The sequence below is a fragment of the Leptopilina boulardi genome, unplaced genomic scaffold, assembly GCF_019393585.1.
Source record: "Leptopilina boulardi isolate dan_hultmark-lab unplaced genomic scaffold, ZJU_Lbou_2.1 LbouV2_351, whole genome shotgun sequence".
Lineage (NCBI taxonomy): Eukaryota > Metazoa > Arthropoda > Insecta > Hymenoptera > Figitidae > Leptopilina > Leptopilina boulardi.
In genome coordinates, this window is record NW_026137920.1 from 2,597,212 (window position 1) to 2,616,105 (window position 18,894).

The 18,894-nt window shown below is 26.9% G+C and overlaps 1 protein-coding gene across 1 annotated transcript; it reads right to left on the reverse strand.

Moving 5' to 3' along the window:
- Positions 1–2,149: 2,149 nt before the first annotated feature.
- On the reverse strand, positions 2,150–7,966 carry LOC127286159 (uncharacterized). The gene is made up of 2 exons (XM_051312501.1): positions 7,883–7,966; positions 2,150–7,290 (listed from the first exon to the last, which is right to left on the reverse strand). The coding sequence occupies exon 2, from the start codon at positions 7,194–7,196 to the stop codon at positions 2,490–2,492; it is 4,707 nt and encodes a 1,568-aa protein (XP_051168458.1). The 5' UTR covers positions 7,197–7,290; positions 7,883–7,966; the 3' UTR covers positions 2,150–2,489.
- Positions 7,967–18,894: the final 10,928 nt, after the last annotated feature.

Consider the following 18,894-nt stretch of genomic DNA (forward strand, 5'->3'; position numbering starts at 1 on the left):
TGAGCACTTGTTCTTTATTCTTTAGAACTTACTTTTATAACGTAAAATCCAATCACAAAATTTTCAATCACTCAACACAAAAAAAACTATCTGTCAAAAATTTAGTATAAATAACCTATATTTGATCGCTTGAATAAATTTCAGAGAATGTCCAAATTTGGGTCTCCTTCTCTATTCATTGACTCGAGAAGGCGCTTCATCCCCCAAATTTCTCTCTATCTTGTGTAGGTTTAAATTTGGTAAGTGTGTAAGAGAAATTCTAACAGCTGATTGCTTGAAAATCCGCGGTTTTCCCTTCCTACCTTTCTTCGTATACTTTTGTTGTATATTTCTTACCGCCAAATTCTCCCTCTAATCGCATTTTTCGCGGCGTCCTATTTTCTTAGCCAATAATATTTAAATTATTTTGGTAAGGACAGAGCGATTTCTCTCTTTCTAATTCCGTTATAACGTATACAGAGAACAATGCCATTGTCCAGCTGTCAATCATTTCTCAATTATTAATATAGTTTCTTTAAATCTTTAATATCTTAAAACAAGGAGGGGGTCCTTTATGTTTATTTCATAAACATTATGCTTCCTCATTGTGTGAAGCAAAAAATTCGCTTCCTCGTGAAGGAAGCAATGAATTTGTCCAATTCAATTGATTGATTTAAAAAATTTCGAGTTAAAAATGTTTTAAATTAATTAAATTTTTTGAAATATAAAGAAAATTTTAATTAATTTTGAGTGTAACATAAACTTTATATATACGAATCGATTCGTTTTAATGCAAGGAATACAATTATTTTATTCATCAACTTGAATTTAAAAAAACACAAAATTTTTTAGCTAAAATATGAATTTTCGATTTTTCAATTTTTATTAATTCTCAAATTTTAAATCAAATCTATACTTTATATATACCAACCAATTCGTTTCAATGCAGGGAATAAAATTATTTCATATATAAACATGAATTTAAATAAACACATCATTTTTTAGCTAAAATGAGAATTTTTGATTTTTTAACTTTCTTTAATTCTTTAAATTTCAATCAAATCTATACTTTATATATATCAATCGATTCATCTTGACATAAAGAAGACGATTATATTATATATTACCTTAAATTTCTCGATTTAAAAATTTTTTCAATTAAAAAAAAATTTTTGGAAAAAAGACGATAAAATTTTTTTTTTGGGGTATTTTTAAAAATCCTCTCGTCATTTTTGAGAGATTAATGTGTTAAATAAGCCTACCAAATTTTATCCAAATCCATTAAAACCTGTTAAAGATATCGTGTTCACAAAAACGATCCACACACACATACACACACACACACACACACACACATACACACACACATACATACATCCGGACAATTGATCAGGATCTCATATAACATGTTTCTATATAGAGGAAAATTTGTTTTCACCATTTTTAAAAAGTTTATAAACGAAAGGACTACATAGCTTCCTCCACGAGGAAGCAAAATAATAATTTGACAAAGATTTTACTTTTACCATTAATTTTTAAATAATTTTTACTTTTATGTGACATATAATTTTTACTTTAATATTATTAATTTAAGCAATTAAATAAAATAATTTGTATTATTTTAAATAAAAAATAAAAAATATAGTTAATTAATTTAATTATAGTTTATATTTATTTTTAATATTGTTAATAAAAAATCTTTAAATTTAAATTAAATTAATAATTTCTTTATATTCGAAATTATATCTTTCCTCTCTTACTATTATTTTTCTCATGTGTACTTGTCTATAGTGTTATCTATGAATGACTTCTATCTCTTTTTATTATTTCTGAAATTACACGTTTGTAATTTATAATTAGTATTAAAAAATGATTTTGATTAAAATAAATATTACTATATATTATAATAATAACAACTTTAATAATACGTTAACAAAACATACAATTTCTTGGTAGCAACCAAAAAGTTTGATTTGCGGTATAAGAAATTTAATTTTCAAATTATGAATTACTTAATATATATTTAATTATTAGTTTTTATTTAATTAGTTAATATATGTTAAGATTATTATTCCTCATTAATATTGTATATTTAAATAATCATTTAATTGGTTAATGTTAATAAAGTAAACGATGGAAAGGTAAAAGTTAAATAAAAATTCAAAAAGTGTATCGTCAAAAGAGCGATGTTTCGTTGGCTAAGGTTTGCCAACCTCTTCAGGCTAAATTTTTTAAACAGATAAAAACAAGTTCAATATAATAATAAATTCGTTACATTTTGAAAATATCGAAAAATTTTGATATCATTAGAGCAGAATTTAAGATTATATATATATAAGTACAAAAAGGTAAGATCATTAAAATAAAAATTTTTTTCCTCTTAAATTCTCCAATTCCTTATAACATGGGAGCATCTCACTGATGCATCGCTAAACAATAATTTTATTGACATTTTAAATTCAGTTTTAATATTCCGTGACTTTGAGAATGACTCGATAAAATTTCCAACTTTATTCGGTATTCATTTTCCAGCCTATTCTTTCCAAAAATTTATTAACTAAGTCAATATCATTAGATGGTAAATTTCCTTTCGAATAAGTAAGTAGTCCAGATCCCCTTGAAGTTAACGGAATATTATTAGTTGGCAATTTTTCTTTAACAATATGTTGTTCATTTTTTATCGTATTTCCAAAATTTAATCCCTTTGAAGTTGACGGAATATCATCAGTTGGTAAACCTCCTCTAACAATTGGTTTTCGATCAGCGTAAAATTTAGTATCACTTGAAAATAATGTATTTAAATTATTTACTAATTTAATCATTCTTTTTTCTTTTGGAATTTCAAAATCGTTATATATTACTCTCAAAATATTTTCTTTTTCATACTGCACTTTTCCAAGAATATTAAAATTTATTGTATCAGTAAGATAATACAGTTTCTTGGGAACATTGAAATAATTAGGATCAATGTACGCTATTCCAAATGAATTTTTAAAATGTAATTCCAACAATAGTATTTTATCAACATAGTTAGTTCTGTGAGTATTTTTTAAAGCATCTTTTACATTAGAATAAAATGGAATATTTTCAAGACTTTGACTAATATCACCATCATATTTCTTAGCAAAATAAAGAGTACTTGGAAATTGAATAAATTTATCATCACACTGTCTAAGAGCCAATCTGTTTAATGCAGCATTAAGTCTTGTATTTGCATGTAGACTTGTTGGTAAAGTTCCCTTTAAATGTGAATACCATACATAATAATCCTCAAATAGCATACTATGCTCATTTGTATGTGAATTAAAAATTTCAAACACAGATTCAACATTCTGTTCATATGTCTTATCAAAAATATTGGCTATTGTTTTTTTCGCATCTTCCAAATTTTTTACCTGATATAAAGACTTTTCAAATAGTACATCGTCAATAAAAATATGATTCGTTATTTGCCATTCGTTAAATATTTCAGAAGGTGTAATACGTGTATTTATTTCCTTTGCCAACATTTCATAAGTAGGAACACGAGTTTCAATTGGATCGATTCTTAAAATGTAACCTTTTAACATTTCTTCCATTTCAGTTAATCTATGCAGAGGAGTATTTAATGAGATAAGATTAGCTGCATTTTCAATATTTACACTTCTTTCATATGTAGTTATTTCTTTATTTTGAAGTAAAATATCATAGTTCTTTCTATTTTGCAACCAATCGGATTCCAATATTGGCTTTTGTTTTAGTTCTACAAGTAAAAAATCTTTTCCATTTACGAATTCAGTATTTTCTACTGTAAATTCCAGTTCTGGCAAAACAACAAATTGGTTTCTAAAACCCGTTTCAAATTCCGCCAAATCAACAAGTCCATATTGAGAATTAATTTTTATTTGATACTGAACTTCTGTTTTTAACGGATTCGCCGATACCTTATTAAGAAGTTTAATTTCACCATGTGGAATATCTGTCAAAAGGGTAATATCATTAAAATAAAAGTCCTTTCCTTTCAGTTGCTCCAAATATTTGACAATATTTTGTTCTTTTAATGTTTGACTAAAATACAAGTGTCTTGGCATTTTATGCTTCACTATGTCTTGAATGCTTCGTATCTTCTCTAAATTCTTTTTTATTAATAAAACTTTTACTTTATTTTTGTATAAATTAGCAAAATTTCCATATTTTAAATCTTTTATAGCTAATAAAATTTTTCCATACTCAATATCACCAAACATAAATCTAGCCCTAATGTTATCACCTAATCCACGACTATAAAAATGACTTAATGCTGACAAGCTTTCTTCTGAAGTTCCTGAGTTAGCAGAATTCATTAGTTTATTATCCCCATTATTCGTATTATAATGAACCAATTCTTCAGATCCCTTCGTATTATCATTATTATTATTACTTGGCACTCTTTCTTGTAACGTACCCGATGTCTTCATTGGTGTCTTATTCAATTCAATTGTATTATGATAAACTTGATAATCTTTTATTATTTTCGTATCTCCATGTAGATTAAAATAAGGCAAAAGTCTTTGAATAATTTCCTTTTTTCCCATTTTAGAAATATCAACATTTGGCAAACTTTCTGTTGAATACAATTCTTTTTTAACAATATGTTGTTTAGTTGCCCTCGAATTTTGGAAATTTAATCCATTTGAAGTAGACGGAATATTATCAGTTGGCATTTCTCCTTTAACAGTATGTTGTCCAGTTGCCCTCGAAATTTCCAAATTTAATCCATTTGATGTTAAAGGAATATTATCAGTTGGCAAACTTTCTTTTATAGCAGGTTGTTCAGATTCCGTTAGTGTGGGTATTATTTTCCTATCTGCATTTGAATTAAGGTAAGGCATGTTACTTCGGAGTAGATCATTTTCTCCCATTTCAAATTTCAAATTAGAAATTTCATTAGTTTCTGGATTATATACACGATAGGAAATTTTGTTCATGTTATCTTTTATTGGCAACACGGGAACTGGTAATAGATTGCCTTCAATGGTTCTTAGTTCTGCAGTATTTTCAAATGATGATATGAATTTTGGTCCAAAAAAGTGTTCACCGCCGGGATAATAATGTAAAAAGAGTTTATAATTCTTCTCTTCATGCAGAACATTTGGCATCAGACCATTAGTTGTGATTGGTAGTTCTATATTAGTATTCAGCTTTTTTAACATAGTTGTTAATAACATTTTTAGATTTTTATTCATTGAAATCTTTGGAATTTTTTGAATCATAGTGTTATACATCTTGTGGAATAGTTTGGAGCCCAATTTGCTTAACTTGAAAATTAATTCAAATCCAGGATCTATCAATTGTATTAAGGCAATAGATACATCTTTTAACAGTTGCTTGGTAAGAATTTCCTGCGAAACGGTTCTAGCCAGCGCTTTTGAAATTTGATAGAATGTAGTTAATTTAGTGGCACTTGCTACTCTTGATAAACTACTTTTAATTACATATTTTTCGCTTAATCCAATTACTAAGTTGTTGGTTATTTTAGTTGCGTATTTTCCAAAAGAACTTTGTAAAGAAATCAATGAAACAATATCTGAAGTACAGCCTAATGCGGCTCCAACTTTGTCATTCTCTTGTATGCTTTCAATACAACTGTAAAAAGGTATAAATGCTATTAAAAAATCAAAAACCTTCTCTTTTGTAGTTTCATTTCTATATTGATGCATTAGGTTTTTTAAAAAGTTTGCTTTTCTTACGTTGGCAAACCTTTCAATAAATACTTCGCTATCTTCATGAGCGGATTTAAGTTTATTTTGAACTATATTTAATTCCATTTCTGCATTTGGATCATTTGCAACTAATTTACCAAATTCTTGTTCGTTATTACTTCTTACGAGTAATGTTGGTAATGTATCGTTATATATAAATGCGTAAAAATTTGTTTTTTCTCTTCTTTTAATTGCAAACATTAGGGTTACGTTGGGGTTTATCTTTATTGCCATAGGTGGTATGTTCGTCATGTACATTGGATAATCTGGAACTCGTGCAAGACTAACAGTACTTCTTCTGTTTAATATTTCTATTAAATGATTATCGTCTAAAACTTTTCTTATCAAAATCTTTTCAATTTCATAATATGTGTTTCCTACATTTTCAAACTGTTTCCTATAGACATCTTCCAAATTGGGAAGATTGTCTAGAAAACAACCAGTGGGAAGAGCCAATCTTACAATGTAATGATTGTATGACATATAATTATTCACAGATTGAGGTAAATTATTTTTATAATGAGAATAGTTACAATGTTTTTCAAGTATATTTGTCGCAATAAATGGACGATATTTTAAATCTTTCATTTCCTTGCGAAATCTGTAAAAAAGATTGTTATGTAAGGTTCGATTTATACTTTCATTTATTGTTATATTAATATGTGAAAACAAAATATCATAAGCTTCATTTCGAACTTCTGCATTTAATAAAGTTTGATTTTTTTTTCTGAATGCTTCTTTTTCCTTAGTGGCGTAAAAAAATAATGCCGGTGTTGAAAAAAGATTAAACACCATTTCATAAGATTCGTTACCATAAGACGCCTGAAAATCAATCTCTCGTGATATTGAAATATAATTATCAAACGAAACGTTTATTTTTTCTCCAAGTATAGATCTGACAATTTTTAAACCAGCCATTGCGTATAGATAATCTACACTCATTATGTTCATATCTTGATTTTCTGGTTCGGGAAATATTGGAAGAATATATTCAAAAAAAATTTTTTTAGCTGACAAAATATTAAGTTTCGAGCTTTTATTTGTTTTTGAACAATAATCTATACTTTTGTAATTGTTAAAGAGTTCCCGCCCTATTGTTTTCATAAGCGCGGAATAAGATGTATTATTTGCCTTGTTGATTATTCCTGCTAAATATGCGTCAATATTGCCATAGTGAGAAAATAGAGCAGTGCTGATGAAGTACTGATATGTTTCATCTACGTATTTCGTATCGAGTGTTTCATTTTCGCCACCACCGTAGAGATCGGTTCCTTTTAATATTGTTTGTAGAAGCTGGAGTTTTGTTTCAGTTTCATTGTTGGAATTATTAAGGTATTTAAAATAAGTATTTAGTACAGGAACAGACTGATTTCGCTGATTTAATGTAATGAGGCTTTCGTTGTAAAAGATAATTCCGAGAGTTGTAATATAGTGACAAACGGATAGATATTGTATGTTTGGTGGAAGTTGTACGAAAACTGATGTGTCGTTCATCATACTCCGATTTGCTTTACGTTGTACTTTTTAATTTTTTTAATGTTGCTGTTGTATGTAACACTTTTATAACAGTTTTTATTTTTCCTTAGGAGATCTGAAATAATTATTTTGATATTTTGTTTAATTTTGTTAATTCTTATTTATGATTGCCTTACTGTGGCAGATTATCACAATCATTCTCTGAATTTATTTGATTAGGTTTCACTCAAGTTTTATTTACATGAAAATATTGCAACTAATTAGTGAAGTTTGATGAAAAAAATGATAAATTTCTTTTAATTACTCACTATTTATCTTTAGTTGTGTTACAATTATGTTTAATTAAACACTAATTAATAAATAATTAATTTGCGTTTTTATCATTTATTAAACTAATTTAACATAATTCTTTCACAAATCAACTAAGTAATCACTATTTAAGCAGTATTTATTATTTTTTTTCATCATACTGGACAAATTAGTTGCAATATATTTTATTTTAAATCATAATTGAGATAAACGTAATTAATTTTGCTCAGATTATGATCTGCCAAAGTATATTTGCTTCTTTTTCATATGGTTTGAATTTAAATTCCCATCGAAACATTGTAGATTATAGAAAAATTTGAACCATTAAAAATCTTTGACGCAGTTAACAACATTTTATTAAATACACTAAAGTGTAAATTTTCTAGGTATTTACTTACTGAAAATAAGAACCCTTATTGTAAAACAGCAACTTCAACTAATAGTGTCCAGAAGATAATTATAAAAGAATTAAAATTTCTTTCGATATTTATAGTATTTTAATGTATGATTTGAACAATGTTTTATGTAACTATATTTTCGTATGCTCAGTTTGTTTATGCTAATTTTTGACCTTGTATTGAGAAACTGACATTATTTCAAGGTCTGATTTTTTTACGCCTATGATAGCTTTAAAATTTGAAATATTGGGAAATGAATAATTTATCAAAATTTAAATAAATTATTTTTATCTACAATAAATAAAATTCAACACACGTGTAAATTTGGCCAATGGTTTTATCGAAAAATTTAAGAATATTGTTACACATAGAATTACACCTGTAATCGATACTTTGATATTATTTTTTTCATAATGGATTCTTTTTAATAGAAAATTGTAAATCAGTTATTTCTATAATTGCAATTTATTTGTTAAGATTTTTCAATGTCTGCGATTTTAAGATTATATACATATATAGAGCACAGGAATTTACAATAAAATGAGATAAATTATTATATATTAAATGCAAAATTTCCAGTTAAAAAAAAGCAATTATTAAATGAAAAAATTATATATTTAAAAGACTGCTAATATTGAAAAAAAACAATTTCAGTTACACGAATATAATTTAAATATCATTAATGTAAAACATAATATCCGATGAAAATAAATCATTTAAATTGTTGACTAATTTAACCATACGCTTTTCATTTATAAATTTATCATCGTTAAGTACAATAAAATTAACATTCTTCCCTTCAATAGTTTTAGTAATTATTCTATCTTTTTTCAATTCTAAACTTTGTGGAGTATAATATTCTAGCTTTGTTGGAAATTTAAAATCCGGATCAATATATGCAATTCCAGCTATATTATTTAATTCCACTTGACTGAATAATATTTTTTTATCGGAGGTATTTGGAATGTATTTCATAGTCGCTTCTTGAGTCGCATGAAATGGATTATCTGAATTATATGGTATAATTGTATTTTTTCCACTTGTTAACATTTTAATGTAATTTCTATTAGGAACATTAAGTGCATGATAAAGTGTAATTGGTGTTTTATAATATCTTCATTACATTGTCTTAGGGCCAATCTCATTAATGCAACATAAAATCTTTATTGCCAATTTATATCTCGTTTTAAATTACAAGAAAAATATGAAAAAATAACGAAGTAATCCTCAAATCGCATATTATTTGGAATTCCTATTGTTTTCTTGTAACTTTCAAATACAGGTTCCACCTCCTGTAAAGAAGAAGACCATCAAATATTTTCTCAATCGTTTTCTGAGCGGCTTCTAAATTTTTAACTTCATATAAAGAATATTGAAATAGTACATCATTAATAAAAATGTTATTTTTTATTTTATATTTGCTATATATACTTGGAATTGAACCGCCTGCAAAAATTTCTTTTGCCAATGACTCATAAGATGGAATTGAACTTTGACTAAAACTTGTTTTTAAAATGTATTCTTCTAACATTTTTTTGGAATCAGTATATCTATGTAGAGGTGTTTTTGTGGATATAAAATATGCAGCATCTTCAATATCTAAACCTCTTATTGATTGTCCTACTTCAACACTGTTAATTAACTTTGAATTTTCTTCTCTAATTTTAATCCATTTCTCTTTCTCTATTGGTTTTTGTACTAAATCCATTTGTAAAATAGAATTTCCATTAATGTAATAAGTATTCTCTACAATGAACTCAAGTTCGGGAAATACAATATATTGGTTTTTTAAAGTATTCTAAAATTCAGAAAGATCGACGAGTCCAAATTGAGAATTTATCTTTATATGAAAACGTACTTCCTTTTCTAAGGAAAATTTTGCCAATTTTTTAGATTCAATGGCTGGAATATCTGTTAAAAATGTAAGATCATTAAAATAAAATTCTTTTCCTTTTAATTTCTCCAATTTTGTAATAAAAGTACGTATCACTGATTTATCTGTAAACCATAATTCTCTTGGAAGTTTAAAATCAATTATAATATTCTGCAATTTTGATAATGTCTCCATAAAGCTTCGAATTTTATACAAATTTAATTTATTGTCTTTCAAATTAGAAATTCCATTTTTTTCAAACTCCACTAATATCTCAGTACAACTCTTGTACCAGACTTCTTTATAAGATTTTAATTTTTTGTCAAAATCATCAGTTGGCATATTTCCTTTCGTAGTAATTTGTTCAGTTCCCCTTGAAGTTGACGGAATATTATCACTTGGTAACCCTTTTCTAATAATTGGATGTTCAGTTTCAATTGAATTTTTAAAAATTTTACTTTCTCGTGGATTTAGATTAATGTAAAAATTATCATTTAAAAATAATTCATTTAACTTATTTACCAATTTAACCATTCGTGTTTCTTTTAGGATTTCAATCTCCTACATTACAAGTGTGACAAAATCAAAATCATTAATTGATGTTTTCACTTTTCCAAAATTTTTAAAATTTAGTACATCAGGAATATAATACATTTCCTTGGGAACTTGGAAATAATTAGAATCAATGTAAACTATTCCTGATGGATTTTTAATTTCCAATTAAGTTAATAGTAAGGGATTAAAAACATTAGTAATGGGAGTATTTTCTACAGCATCTTCAGCATTGGCATAAAAAGCAACATTATTTATTTTAAAACGATTACGATAGTATTTAAGTGATACTAGTTCTTTCCAATCTTAAGGACTTAATTCAGCAGCGTGGTAGAGAGTGTTTCGAATTTTGATGGAATGGAATCAGACTGTAAATGTAGATATTTCTTTAGTGTTAAGTAAATAATTACTTTTTATTTTATATATCTGCCAATCGAATTCCAATATTGGCTTTTGTTTTAGTTCTAAAAGTAAGAAATCCCTTCCATTTTTGAATTCAGCATTTACTACCGAAAATGGGAGTTATGGATAAACAACAAATTGGTTTTTTCAACTCTTATCAAATGCTGCCAAATCAACAAGTCCATATTGAGAATCAATTGTCATGTGATAACGAACTTCTGTTATGAAATGTGAATTTTTATTAACAAGATTAATTTCACTGGGATGAATATCTGTCAATAGGGTAATATCATTGAAATAAAAATCTTCTCCATCCATTGCCTTCAAATTATCAACAATTTGTGGTTTGTCTAATGTTTGTTTAAACCACAGTTCTTTTGGCTTTTCACACTTTACTATGTCTTGACTCCAACGTATTCTCTCTAAATTTTTTTGTAACATTATTAATCTTTCCTTATTTTTGTATAAATTAGCCCAATTTTCAGGTTTTAAATCTTCTAAAGAAAATAACATTTCACGATAATTTTTTTCACCATACCAAAGTTTAGATTGGTGGTTACTCAAAACTAATTCTTCAAATTGCCTCGAAGTATCAAGAATATATTACCACTTGGCAAAATTTTTCGTGATGTACCTGGTTTCACTGGTGTCTTATTCCATTCAATCGTATTATGATAAACTTGATAATCTTTTATTATTTTCATATCTCCATGTAGATTAAAATAAGGCAAAAGTCTTTGAATAATTTCCTTTTTTCCCATTTTAGAAATATCAGCATTTGGCAAACTTTCTGTTGAATACAATTCTTTTTTAACAATATGTTATTTAGTTGCCCTCGAATTTCCCAAATTTAATCCATTTGAAGTAGACGGAATATTATCAGTTGGCAATTCTCCTTTAACAATATGTTGTCCAGTTGCTCTCGAATTTTCCAAATTTAATCCATTTGATGTTGAAGGAATATTATCAGTTGGCAAACTTCCTTTTATAGCAGGTTGTCCAGATCCCGGTAGTGTGGGTATTATTTACCTATCTGCATTTGAATTAAGATAAGGCATGTTACTTCGGGGTAGATCATTTTCTCCCATTTCAAATTTCAAATTAGAAATTTAATTAGTTTCTGGATTATATACACGATAGGAAATTTTGTTCGTGTTATCTTTTATTGGCAACACGGGAACTGGTAATAGATTGCCTTCAATGGTTCTTAGTTCTGCAGTATTTTCAAATGATGATATGAATTTTGGTCCAAAAAAGTGTTCACCGCCGGGATAATAATGTAAAAAGAGTTTATAATTCTTCTCTTCATGCAGAACCTTTGGCATCAGACCATTAGTTGTGATTGGTAGTTCAATATTAGTATTCAGCTTTTTTAACATAGTTGTTAATAACAATTTTAGATTTTTATTCATTGAAATCTTTGGAATTTTTTGAATCATAGTGTTATACATCTTGTGGAATAGTTTGGAGCCCAATTTGCTTAACTTGAAAACTAATTTAAATCCAGGATCTATCAATTGTATTAAGGCAATAGATACATCTTTTAACAGTTGCTTGGTAAGAATTTCCTGCGAAACGGTTCTAGCCAGCGCTTTTGAAATTTGATAGAATATAGTTAATTTAGTGGCACTTGCTACTCTTGATAAACTACTTTTAATTACATATTTTTCGCTTAATCCAATTACTAAGTTGTTTGTTATTTTAGTTGCGTATTTTCCAGAAAAACTTTTTAAAGAAATCAATGAAACAATATCTAAAGTACAGCTTAATGCGGCTCCAATATATGTATCCTCGTTAGTAATTAATAAGCAGAAACTTAATCTCTGTTCTCTCAAAGGAGTGTTCCACTTTTTTTGCCAAATGGTTTGTTGATAAAAGTTTATCAGGATCTTAATAAAATTTGGTATTCTAGGGTTTTTGGGGTCGCTGATTACCAATTTGAAGTCAGTTTTTCAAAATTTAAAATGGCGGATCCAATATGGCGGATGAGAATTAAAAAATTCATTGGATTCGCTCGAAAATTGTTACTCGTGGGGTTTCAGGGTCGCTGATTACGAATTTGGAGTTAGCAAATTTGATCATTTTTAAAAATAAGTTTTAGGAAAGTCCGCCATATTGAATCCGCCATTTCGAATTTAAAAAATTTGACTTTTATTTTTGTATTTACATTCAATCACTCTAAAATACTTCCTGTACCAAGTTTTGCAAAAATCCGTTATGATTTGATAAAGTTATTGAAGGTTTTAATTGTGTAATGCATTTTAATTTTTAACCTGTTTGATTTTTGTATTTCTATATGATGCATTATTACATAATAGGTTTATTATCGTATTTTTTTGAGTTTTTATATAAGTTTAACAATTGCAATACTTTAAATTTATTTTCCCTAAGATTTTTCTGAAATACAGTGGCGTTCGTATTTACCCCGGTATTTTAGGAAAGTTGCAAAGTATCGAGGGAAATACGAACGCTAAGTTTCCTGCGATTGTAATTTATCAAAAAATTTTGCTACCCCATAAAATTGTTACATTTGCGAAAAATCATTTGAAATTAATGATATTAGATGTCGAGATCACAATCATTTCACAGGAAAATACAGGGGTGCTGTCCATCAGGGATGTAATACAAATTACAAAAGTTCGCATGTAATTCCAGTAATTTTTCACAATTTATCAGGGTATGATGCTAATTTTTTTATAAAATATTTATGTACAAGTTTCGAAAGTTGTGTTAAGCTTTTACCTATAAATAAAGAAAAATATACACTACCGTCCGAAATTGTGCGAACTCTGCTTTTTCAACAACTATAAAACTGTTCAAATCTTCAAAAATATTAAAACTAAAATTTTTTCCTCTTTATTTTATTAAAGTTAATAAAATTCTGAAAGAAATAACACCTTGACAAAGAGAATATGTTAATTTTTCAATTAGATATCTAAGAAAAACCCAATTTTCAATGTTTTTACTATTTTTTTTATTTCTCTGGCAAATATTAATATTTTTAAACGTTCTTAGGCTCATTGAAATCGTATTTTGTTATGCAATTCAAATTATATAAAACAATTCATGTACACATTCTTCCCTACCGTATGCAAACCGTGAAAGTTGGCTCATAAAATGTCAAAAAATTTAAATTTAATTCTACAATAAAATATAATGTTTAAAAATCAAGTAAATATATCATTCTAAACTTCTCTGATTTTTGTAAGTAAATTTAAGATTTATACATTTTACTGATCATTTTTTGTCATATAAATATTAATCACAATTTTTTGACATTTTATGAGCCAACTTTCACGGTTTGCATACGGTAGGGAAGAATGTGTACATGAATTGTTTTATATAATTTGAATTGCATAACAAAATACGATTTCAATGAGCCTAAGAACGTTTAAAAATATTAATATTTGCCAGAGAAATAAAAAAAATAGTAAAAACATTGAAAATTGGGTTTTTCTTAGATATCTAATTGAAAAATTAACATATTCTCTTTGTCAAGGTGTTATTTCTTTCAGAATTTTATTAACTTTAATAAAATAAAGAGGAAAAAATTTTAGTTTTAATATTTTTGGAGATTTGAACAGTTTTATAGTTGTTGAAAAAGCAGAGTTCGCACAATTTTGGACGGTAGTGTATATCTTTTACCAAATATGTAGATAGAAAAAATGTGTGCTTTAGATTTTTAGATTCTTTCAGACTGATGCCCAGTAGTTTGGATAAATTGGCAGATTTTCTTAAAAATGATGAAAAGAAAATCACAGAAAAATATTGTAACATTATTAATGAATTTAATTTATTAACAAGAAAAGGTGTTTTCCCATACGAATATATTAATAATTGGGAAAAATTACAGGAAAATCAATTACCACAAAAAGAATCATTTTATTATAAATTGAATGATTCATATATTTCAGAAGATGATTATCTACATGCTTGTAAAGTTTGGACCACCTTTAATTTAAAAAGTTTGGGTGATTATTCAGACTGGTATTTAAAAACAGATGTCTTACTTTTAGCTGACATATTTGAAAATTTTCGAAAAACTTGTTTATCTGCTTATAATTTAGACCCTTTACATTATTATACTGCACCTGGGCTTGCATGTGATGCAATGCTCAAATTAACAAAAATATAATTAGAATTATTAACTGATATAGATATGGTGCTTTTTTGGAAAAAGGCATCAGGGGTGGAGTTTCTTAATGTTCAAACAGATATGCAAAAGCAAATAACAGATTTATGGAAACAGATTTTAACAAAAATCTTGAAGAATCATATATTATGTACTTTGATGTAAATAATTTATACTGTGCAGGAATGAGTGAATTTCTACCCCTTTTAGATTTTCAATGGGAAACAAATTTAATAAACTTTGATGTATCTGAAATTGCGGATGATGCTGCTTATGGTTATATTTTAGAAGTAGACCTAGAATACCCGGAAAATTTGCACGATTTACACAAAGATTTTCCTTTATGTCCAGAACATTTTGTGCCTCCAAATATACTGACATCAAATTACCAAAATTGATAACTAATTTACATCCTAAAGAAAAATATGTTATCCATTACAAAAATCTTAAATATTATTTACGATTAGGAATGAAATTAAAAAAAATTCATAGAATATTAAAATTTAAGCAATCACAATGGTTGAGACAGTATATTGATTTAAATACAGAATCGAGAAAGAAATCTACTAATGTATTTGAAAAAAATTTTGTAAGTTAATGAATTACTCAGTTTTTGGAAAAACACTTAAAAAAACGTAAGAAAACATAAAGATGTTAAAATAGTTATAACAGAATTTATAGGATTACGCTCAAAACTATAGACCTATAAAGTATTTGGTGAAGAAAATAAAAAGAAAAAAGTAAAAGGGGTCAAATGTTAAACACCAAAAAAAATTACAATTTATGACTATAAAAAATCACTTTTCAATTTTAAAAATTTGATAAAAACACAACATTTAATAAAAAGTAAAAAGCATGATGTATATACTGTGAAACAAAAAAAAAGTTTTAAGCTGGCATGATGATAAAAGACTGTTATTACCTAAAAATACAGATACATTACCTTGGGGTTTCAAAAAACATTAAAAAATTTTAATTTAAAGAAAGAAATTCATGATATACATCTATCTTTGTTTCTCAATATAAAAAAGAAACACCCCATCAAAGCGAGAATCATATCACACTCTACCTTCCTGTTTCAATTTACCAGCTTATCTTTTTCTCAAGTTTTATAAACAATTTGGATTGGGTATAAAAAGAAGGCTGATGCAAGGGAGCTACATTATACAAGTGACAACCACATAAATTAAATCTCATAAAGTGCATTCAAGTTGAGTGAATTAAACATATTGTGCTTTTGTGATTTGAATTTATTATTCAATTTTAACAGTAAAATTTATTTTATTTAACAGAATTTTTCATACATTAATTTAATAATTAATTTAATTTTACAAATTAAAACCTCATTTAATTTTTGTTTAAATTTATTTATTAATCAAATATTTTAATCGTTTTATTAAAGTAATAAATAAATAAATGTTACAAAAATAATAAATAAATGTCAATAAGTAATAATACTCAAATTAACAAGTTTTAATAAATTATTTAATAAATAAAAGTACTATTATATATTTATTTGTTTCAAGCCACACGCTTTACAAATGTGAGTCATGTGTCTTCGTGTTTTACAGTTATTTAATATAATATTGTAATTTTTAGTACATAATTCGAAATACCAACAAACACAAAGGAAGAAAAAATACAATTTTAGACAAACGCCTGACATTACCCTAAACATCGCAACGCCGCTCGCCTATTTTCTGAAAGAATTCATACAATTTGTTCGCTTTTTCTCTCGAGTCTGCTTTAAGAATATCAACTATATACTCTGCAAGAGCTGATTGATTATTGAATGTGCTCAACAAGTTAAACAAGTCCATTTTTTCTACATTATATTCTGTACATTCTGCAACTACATGATACAAATTTTCAAAAGAATCAGACATGCATGATTCGCAACATTCTTTTGGGTGAAATTTTGAGCGATTATTTTTTGTTGAGACTCTCCACGCGATATTACTGGCCAGTCTACATTGAGCGATTAGTTTTGTTTTATAGAAAGGTAATTTTAAGTTTAAGTAGGGCTGCCGACCCTGCGCCAACAGTACATAAGAGTAAACCTGGAGACTACTAGATTCCATGTCTCTGATTCTATCATTTAAATTCGAATTTTGAATATAATTGTTTATTATTTCGGTTTTTTTGACAATAATTATATTTGGTGTTAAATTGATTTGTTCAATATTTTCATTTATCAATCCGGCTGTACTAATTTGTTTGATTATTTGAAGATACCAATTATGTTTGTTTGTTTTGCTTGAGTTTAAAGATAGGTTTAATAATTTATCAAAACACATTCTCGGAAATCTAGTCACCTCCATACATTGCAATTTTTCTAACCAATTTATAATTCTCTTTAAGACCACGCCAGAGAGAGGAGAGGCACCTTTGTAGCCTACCTTTGTGAAAAATTAAGATTTTAGATTTTTGTTTGTTAACTGAGAGACCATTAGCATCACAATAGAGTTCCAAGCATTTCAACTTTTTTTTTAAATCATGTGGGTTTTTCGCTAGTAGCGCTATATCGTCGGCGTAAGCGGGGCACAAAATGTCGCTTTTATGATCAATCGGGACGCCCTCCAAGCCTCGATCCCTAACAAATTTCTCTAGGTCATTAGTAAAAAGTGAAAAAAACAAAGGACTCAAGGTTTCGCCTTGGAGAACGCCCTCCGTGACCTCTACTGGGAGCATAATGCCCTCCGATGAGCGAACTGAAATTTTGGCCCCGTCATAAAGACTCTTACAAGTTCTAAGGGGTTTTTTGCTAACCCCCATATTCGCTAATTTTTTCCAAAGTAGATTATGTTTAAATAAAAGTACTAAATAAATATAATTAAGCAATAAATAAATTTTAATAAATTATTTAATAACTAAATAAAATTTTAATCAATTATTTAATTCTTTCATGAATTTTTAATAAATTTCTTAATAATTAAATAAATTTTATGTATTATTTTTTATTTATTTGATTTTTTAAAATATAAGTTTCTTAATTTTTTATTTAATTGACTTTAATTGATTGAACAATTTCATTTTATTAACTTTATATTTATTGGTTTTCATTAAATTTTTAAATATTTTAACTAAAGTTTTTAATTTGTTTGTTGGATTTTATTAATTTTTTAATTAACTTTTAATTTGTTTATTTGAATTATTCATTTAAAAAACATTTATATTCAAAATATTTATTATAAATTTTTAAAATTGAAGCTTATTTAAGGAATAAAATTTTTGTTATATTTAATTTACAGAAATAAAAAAAAATTCCGTACACAAGGGTATCAATTAGAATTACTGCTCCTTCAGCTTGGCTTGATTCATGTGTAAATCAACAAACTTTTAAGAAATTGTGCATAATTCCAATAGCAATGCGAGCGAAAGACATAATAATCGGAACTTTAATTTCTGATGGAAAGACGACATTATTGTTTAAAGGAATTAAAGCCAAAATTATAAAAACACCGCAGGGATATTTTATCAAGAGACGTGGATTTATAGTCGAAGATAGATTAGTAAGTAAAGTTATTTAAAAAAGTAAAATAAATAAATAATAAAATAAAATAATTAAATAATAAAAAGTTACAACTATAATGTTACATCCCGTAACAAAAATCTTTTCTTAAAAGTATAAAGAACACGTATATACATAAAATAATCTAAATTATCAAGTATTAGTAGAAGGAGGGTGTATATAAGAAAATTCATTGTTCTCACCCATTCCTTCTGTTAATATTTGCAAGCAATCATGTTTACTACGAGTTGTTTTGGAAGCATTTTGGTTTAATATAAAGGATTCTTTGTTCAATTCTTTTCTCACGATGAGTCTTATGCAGTTGCGTAGGCTAATATCTACCGATGTGTTTACATCATATCAAGTCGCATGTACATTTAATAATACTCTTAGTAGTAAGAGACCTAAATGTTTAGTCTTCTTACAGCTATACTATGCCACTTGATATGATTTTCACACCATTACTATGAGAAAAATGTAGCATCCGCAACTGAAGTCAATATATGACTTATATACTGCATAGCGAGGCGCAAGCACATAAG